Below are 6974 nucleotides of genomic sequence, written 5' to 3'. Positions count from 1 at the left end.
TTCAAATTCATTCACACTCCTATACTATTGTACCAATCACAATTTTAGCTTATTTATCTACATTTTATTGCTATGGGATCCATTCTAAGATTTAAAGCTGACAAATATGTAAAGACACAAAAACATTAGGGTTTTTTTTCTTTGGGGGCTAGCCTGAAATCTTAATAATAAAATGAATTATTAAGATTGAAAGGGTGTGCAACTTTTGGGGAGCAAACAGGGATGGCCCCCAAAACCCCACCCACGTAAAAAAAAGTAATTAATTTATAAAATAAAAAATAAAAAAGATATATCATATGAATCCAAGAAAATTATAAAATATTTTTAGTATTGCCCAGGTGCCCATATCTCCTCCATTCCCAATTTCCCCACTCATAATTGTGAGTTGTGACATCAGATATAATAAAAAAAGGTAATTTAAAAAAATTAAAGCAGAAAAAAGGGCTAAAAAGAATTAATATAAATACATAGTTATTTTTGTATTGTTATGTTAGCATAACATAGAGTATATAGTAGTAGCTTACTAGATATATACACATATATTAATGCTTCAAATTCCACAATTGTAGTTTATTATTCTTTCAATTTCATCATCATCATCATCACTATTCTCTCTCTCTCTCTCTCTCTCTCTCGATTCACTTCACAAAACCAAGCCAAAGAGGAACCAAAAGCTTATTAGCAACCATAGATAATAAACCTCTCATGCACTTCGCTATTGAACTTGTTCTGATTAATTAATTTATTTAATTAATTAATTAAGAGATTTTTATTAATCTTGTAATTAGTGTTGTTATTATTGTTATTCTGGAACCTTAATCTGAGAGATGATTGGCAATAGAATCTACTTACATGGTTACTATTAGGGCATGAAAACCATCAATCTTCTTTGTTCTGAGCCCATTTTCCGCATCTCCAACAACATTGCTGATCGGTGAGTTTTCTGATGACCCACCTTTCAAAATTTCATCTTTTCAGCTACCCTTCTTCCAAATTTGGTTGTGTTTTTGTTTCTTCGATGATTGTGCCTAAGCTAAGAAACTGTGTGTGTGTCAGTGTGTGTGTTTTTTGGGTGCCATTGTTTCATTATTGGTACCTATTGTTGATATGATTCTCTGGGTTTTGCTTGGTTCTCTCTCTCTCTCTCTCTCTCTCTCTCTCTCTCTCTCTCTCTCTCTCCTTTGATATGATTCAGATTTTTAAAGTGTTAATGAAAATGAAGATTATTGATTTGCCTGTGTACACTACATGATGATTTGTAAATATCTTACTATTTTATTTCTTACGGGGTTCACTTTGTATATGATAGGAAAATTTGATATAGTTGTCCAAATTTCTCAATTTGGTGCTTCAAGTGATGTTGATATTCTGCGTATACAAGGCTGAAATACAACTGTTGTATGTGATAGGTTATATTTTATGCCCCTATGTAAATAATTTTGTGGAGTTAGGATTGAATAACTTGCTAAATGATCTCAATATATTGAACAGATACTATTTTTCTTTATCTTTTTCTTTTCCCCTTGGTTGATTTTGTTAAATGATGTCCTTTGAGTTGTGCTGTTTAGTTTATGAAGATAAATTTGTCTTTGAGCAGTCCTTTTCTATAAAAAATTTGTGTTATGGATACTTTGCAAGGAACTTTCTCTACCTATGTTGAAGCATTTTGTTGTCTGAAAAGTCTTGGAAATTTGGTCATAACAGGAATGCTTTTCTTGATTTGGATCGTCAATTATTTATGTTGTTAAGCAGTGTTGAGTGTTATGTAGGAGAGCTGACAGATGAGTCGGCCTCGCTTGGAGTTAAGAATTCATCACTCCGGATCAACACAATCGGAGGAGTCAGCCTTGGACCTGGAAAGGAACTACTATGGTCATCCTAATCCTTCTTCCAGTCCCTCGCCCATGCAACCTTTTGCTGCCGGTGCTCAGCATTCAGAGAGCACTGCCGCATATTTTTCTTGGCCTACGTTGACTCGCTGGAACGATGCAGCAGAAGACAGGGCCAACTATTTTGGAAATCTTCAAAAGGGAGTGCTACCTGAAACTTTGGGGCGATTGCCAACAGGACAACAGGCTACTACCTTGCTTGAGCTGATGACTATTAGGGCATTTCATAGCAAGATATTACGGCGGTTTAGTCTTGGCACTGCCATTGGATTTCGGATTAGAGGAGGTGTTTTGACTAAATACTCCAGCTATTCTTGTCTTCGTTGCCCGTAAAGTTCACAGTCAATGGCTCAACCCTGTTCAGTGCCTACCTGCTGCCCTTGAGGTGGGGAATTTTGGTTCTTCTGGATATGTTGCAGGTTTCGACATGGCTTTAGTAGATCTCCTTACTCTTCTCTATTGAATTATTGGTTATGTTCTTTTTGTGGTTTCCGTTCGTTCCAGTTGTTAGTTAGTATGTTTACAAAGAGGGAATAGACTGCCACTTGATTTGGATTTAGACAACAATAGACAACAACAAAGCCTTATCCACTAGGTGGGACTTGATTTGGATTTATAAATTGGAAAAATAGAAAGCCTTTAGCAATTAGCATAATAGACAATGGAAATCTTAAGAATACTGAGTTGCTAAACATTTTCTTTGTTCTTCTTTAATTGCAACAAAAAAAAAAAAGAAGAAGAAATAAAGACATAGAAACATTTGGGGACATCCGAACATGTTCCGATGAAGCTAATTGTCTAATAGCAAGATGGTTCTCCACATACTAATAAGGCAGTGAACGAACTCATCTTTGTTCTACAATAGTCTGTATGATAAAACGATTAAAGTATTCCAGCACTAACAAGTAAGCTTCTCTATGTTTCCACTTACCTTTTGGTTGTGCAATTTCCTCTCCAACTTAAACTAATCTATGCTAGTGTAAACTTAGTTGCATTAACATCAAACAGTTATGGATATTTTGATTAGGCAAGTGTTATAAATTGGTGAAAAACTAACTAGTGCTTTGTAGTGATAAGGTCATGAATCATCAAAGCTCTGTTCCCTTTTTATTTTTCTTTCTCTTGTTTGGTTTTTGAAAAAATACCATCTCAGGTGAAACAATAACTATTACAATATTCTTTAGAACTAGGGTTGTTACATCCCCCCCCCCCCCCTTTTTTTTTAATTTGAAAATTTGACATTTCTGTTTAATGAAGTTGAAATCATTTCTTACTTTTCCAAACAGGGGCCAGGTGGTGTTTGGTGTGATGTGGATGTTGTGGAGTTTTCCTATTATGGAGTACCTGCACCAACTCCTAAAGAGCAATTATATACAGAGCTCGCTGATGGCTTAAGGGGAAGCGATTCCTGTATTGGCTCTGGTTCTCAGGTGCTTTTGCCTTGAAGAATCGATTTCTTTTGTGTACTAAATGAAATTCAAACGAAAACAATGATTCTTTTGTCATCTTGCCATAATCATTTTTTTTACTTTCATTATGCAGTAACTTCTTCTTTTTATATTTAGAATTATTCACTGTTTCATTTAGTCCTATTAAAATCTTATGGGTCTATTGTGGAAGATATGAAGCAAGTGCTGTTGATGGATGATAAAAGATATTTAATAATTGTTCTTTGTGATGAAAGATAGAGCTTGTAGTATGGCAAGTGGAAGAGTTTGGTACACTGTAAATTCGGCTTTTAAGTAAAGGGATTACCAAACTAGCAATTTTAAGTTGGATTAAAAGAGTAATTTGCCTTCTTTTTCTTTATTTTTTTCTGAGCTTACCAATTCAGGTTAAGTGTTGTCTTACTTCATGACACTGTGATTTGGATGATCAGATGCTTCTTTCTTTTACTAGTTAAAGGAGTTGATAGTATATAAACCCAGTTGTATTGTTGTTTTACATTAAGAATTCTTACATACTGGTTTTACTCTTCCATATATTGATTTGATCCTTTTTATCTTGAACCTTGGTCCAATGCTGGCATCTATCTGAAGTTTTGGTACGTTTTCCCCTTTTCTGGTTTTCAATTTTTTAATTATTGTACTCAAGGTTGCAAGCCAAGAGACCTATGGAACCTTGGGGGCTATTGTAAAAAGTCGAACTGGAAATCAAGAAGTTGGTTTTCTTACGAATCGACATGTCGCTGTTGATTTGGACTATCCAAACCAAAAAATGTTTCATCCGTTACCGCCAAGCCTTGGACCTGGTGTATATCTTGGTGCTGTTGAGAGAGCAACATCATTTATTACTGATGATCTTTGGTATGGCATTTTTGCAGGAACAAACCCAGGTAATGAAATTTTAAATTGCTGATTATTCTGAATTTATTACTTACAGTGCGGTCAAGAAGCAAAAGTTCTCAATTAAGTGCTACTTGTTGATCTTAATATTTGGTATCTAATTTCATGGCCTTAATGTCAGGATAATACGTGTGATGTTGTTGCCTAGAAGTTCTTACAATAAGATAGTAGAAAAACAGATTTGATCATCAAACTCATAGTAATCTAATGTCTTATCTGCTTGTCATGATTCTGCATTGGGATTTTGCATTTGTTCTAGATCCATCCTGGCCACACATGCATGTAACAATTTTGCTATCCTACAGAAACTTTTGTGCGAGCCGACGGGGCCTTTATACCGTTTGCTGAAGATTTCAATATGAACAATGTAACTACATCCGTAAAAGGTGTGGGAGAGATTGGCGATGTGAATGTGATAGACTTGCAATCGCCAATAAACAGTCTCATAGGGAGGCAAGTGATTAAAGTTGGAAGAAGTTCTGGTTTGACTACAGGGACTATTATGGCCTACGCTCTAGAGTACAATGATGAGAAAGGGATTTGTTTTCTCACAGATTTTCTAGTTGTTGGTGAGAACCAACAGACATTTGATCTCGAAGGTGATAGTGGAAGCCTCATTCTCTTGACCGGTCAGAATGGAGAGAAGCCACGGCCTGTTGGCATTATCTGGGGCGGGACAGCTAATCGAGGTCGTTTGAAACTAAAAGTTGGTGAACCCCCAGAAAATTGGACAAGTGGAGTTGACCTTGGCCGACTTCTTGATCTACTCGAACTTGACCTCATAACAACAAATGAGGCACTTCAAGGTTTGTTTCTGAAACATTCTATTATAATTCAATCCTCCTTATTAATATGATAGGAGTCAGATGGCTATGTTGATAATTAGATGCCAAGATGGAGGAATTTCAGTTTTCACACCCATGCCGAATGTGCAAATCTCTGACCATAAGTTTGTCTGGATTGGTTAAAGTCTCATGTTTTAAGTAGGGGTGGCAACTTTAGCGTCATCATAAAGATGCCAATAACGTATAATAGTGATCTCAAATTTGATTATTCATGATTTACCTAATGATCAAGGAGGCTTAGGCGCTTAAAATTATCTCTTTAACTGTATACCCATTAAACGTGATTTCAATTTTATTTATTTATGTATTTATTTATTTATTGCAATACTATCTCTTTAGTCAAATACATATCTGATTAACTTTAGATCAGTGAAATCTCTTCAGCAGTTGATGAATATAGTTAACTTATTTTTAACCCAATGGAAGAAATTGCATATTGCAACCTATTCAAAAATACATTAAAGCAAAATAATCCTTATTATGCTATATATGTCTCTTAGGCTTTCTGGATATTCAGATATTTAAAACGTTATTTTATTTGCATAAACAGGAATGTACATGTCTGTAATATGCCAGTTTGCTACTAAACCATTTAGAAGTTTTAAAGCAGGGAGCTGACAATATTTTTCCCCTTTCTTTGGCCGTTTCGTAGCTGTGTTGCATGAGCGAAGGAATGATTCCAATGCTGGAATTGGTTCTACGGTAGGCGAATCCTCTCCCACCATACCAACGAAAGAAAAGCCTGAAGAGAGCGTTGAGCCATTTTGCTTGAACAAAGTTCCTGTTGAAGATGAACCCTCCGAAAGAGTCAAGCCATCTTTAAAGATTTGTGAATTTGATAACATGGATGAGGTTGAAACGGCTCCAAACGTAGAACACCAGTTCATTCCAAGTTTTGCAGGTAAGTCCCCAGAGCACTCAAGCTACCAAAAAGGAGCCTTTGAATTTAAGTCTCTTTCCGAACTTAGGAATGGCCCCGACGAGGATAGTTTTGTTTCCTTGCATTTAGGAGAGCCTGAAACAAAGAGAAGAAAGCATTCAAATTCTTCTCTTTGCATTGATGAATTAAAGTAACTGTTAGAATTGAAACCGAAAATATGAACTCGACGAAGCAATGGTCTCATGGCATAGCTGTTCTCTTCAAAATCAAAAGGACTAAACACAGTTCACTTCTGCATAAAATTCATATTTTTTTTTTCTTTTTGTTTTCACTTGTTTTACTTGTTTCGGTAAAGTGAGAATATTAGTCACTTGTGAGCTATATAATATTTTATAGAGGACATTAAGGGCATGATTGGTTTGTTAAACCAAACATGGCCTTAGATTGCACTGTGTTAAAATGAATATTTGATTTTATACCACTTTGTAGACTTTGTAAACATAAGTACTCCTGAAGGAGGACAGCTACTGTAAGTAAAAAGGAATGTAAAATATATACTTGTCAAGAAGCTTCAGTCTCTAATCACTATCTGTGTGTTTCCTTCACTTCCTTAGCACTTAGCACAACTTTGTTGAGTGTTATTCATGGCAAATGTTAATTAGTGCTCTTAAATGGTGTAAAGAAAGTTGATTTGATTCCTTGTGTTGGGATTTTGAATTTGAGCTTCATAGAAATCAATTTAAGCTCAATTAGTGAAATTTTTAGATGCTATAAGAGGAAATCAAGTTTCCAAAAATAAGGTTAAATTACTTGGCTAATTTTTATACTTTTACCAAATTTGTGATTAAATTTTTATAGTTTAAAAGCTTTGAATTGGGTCTTTACACCATTTGAATTTTGTAATTAGTTCTTTTTTGTGTCAAAAATGTTCGAGTTAATAGAATATTCCAAAAAATGAGAAGATGTCGAGATTTAGAGATTTAGCTCTTAAGTGTAGGTATCTTCAATTTAAGAA

At 35.0% G+C, this 6974-nt stretch overlaps 1 protein-coding gene across 1 annotated transcript; it reads left to right on the top strand.

The window, feature by feature from the left end:
* The first annotated feature begins 880 nt into the window (after positions 1 to 880).
* On the top strand, positions 881 to 6541 carry LOC107639281 (protein NARROW LEAF 1). Its single transcript, XM_088485655.1, is given in 7 exon segments — positions 881 to 934; positions 1753 to 2186; positions 2188 to 2274; positions 3176 to 3319; positions 3984 to 4224; positions 4540 to 5040; positions 5732 to 6541. Coding segments are annotated over 6 exon segments (1800 nt in total). The 5' UTR covers positions 881 to 934; positions 1753 to 1781; the 3' UTR covers positions 6154 to 6541.
* The last annotated feature ends 433 nt before the right edge of the window (positions 6542 to 6974 follow it).

Source organism: Arachis ipaensis, chromosome B4 (assembly GCF_059453495.1).
Source record: "Arachis ipaensis isolate K30076 ecotype BB chromosome B4, ASM5945349v1, whole genome shotgun sequence".
Lineage (NCBI taxonomy): Eukaryota > Viridiplantae > Streptophyta > Magnoliopsida > Fabales > Fabaceae > Arachis > Arachis ipaensis.
Note: the sequence above shows the minus strand (reverse complement) of the source record. Positions and strands in the feature narration are given on the sequence as shown.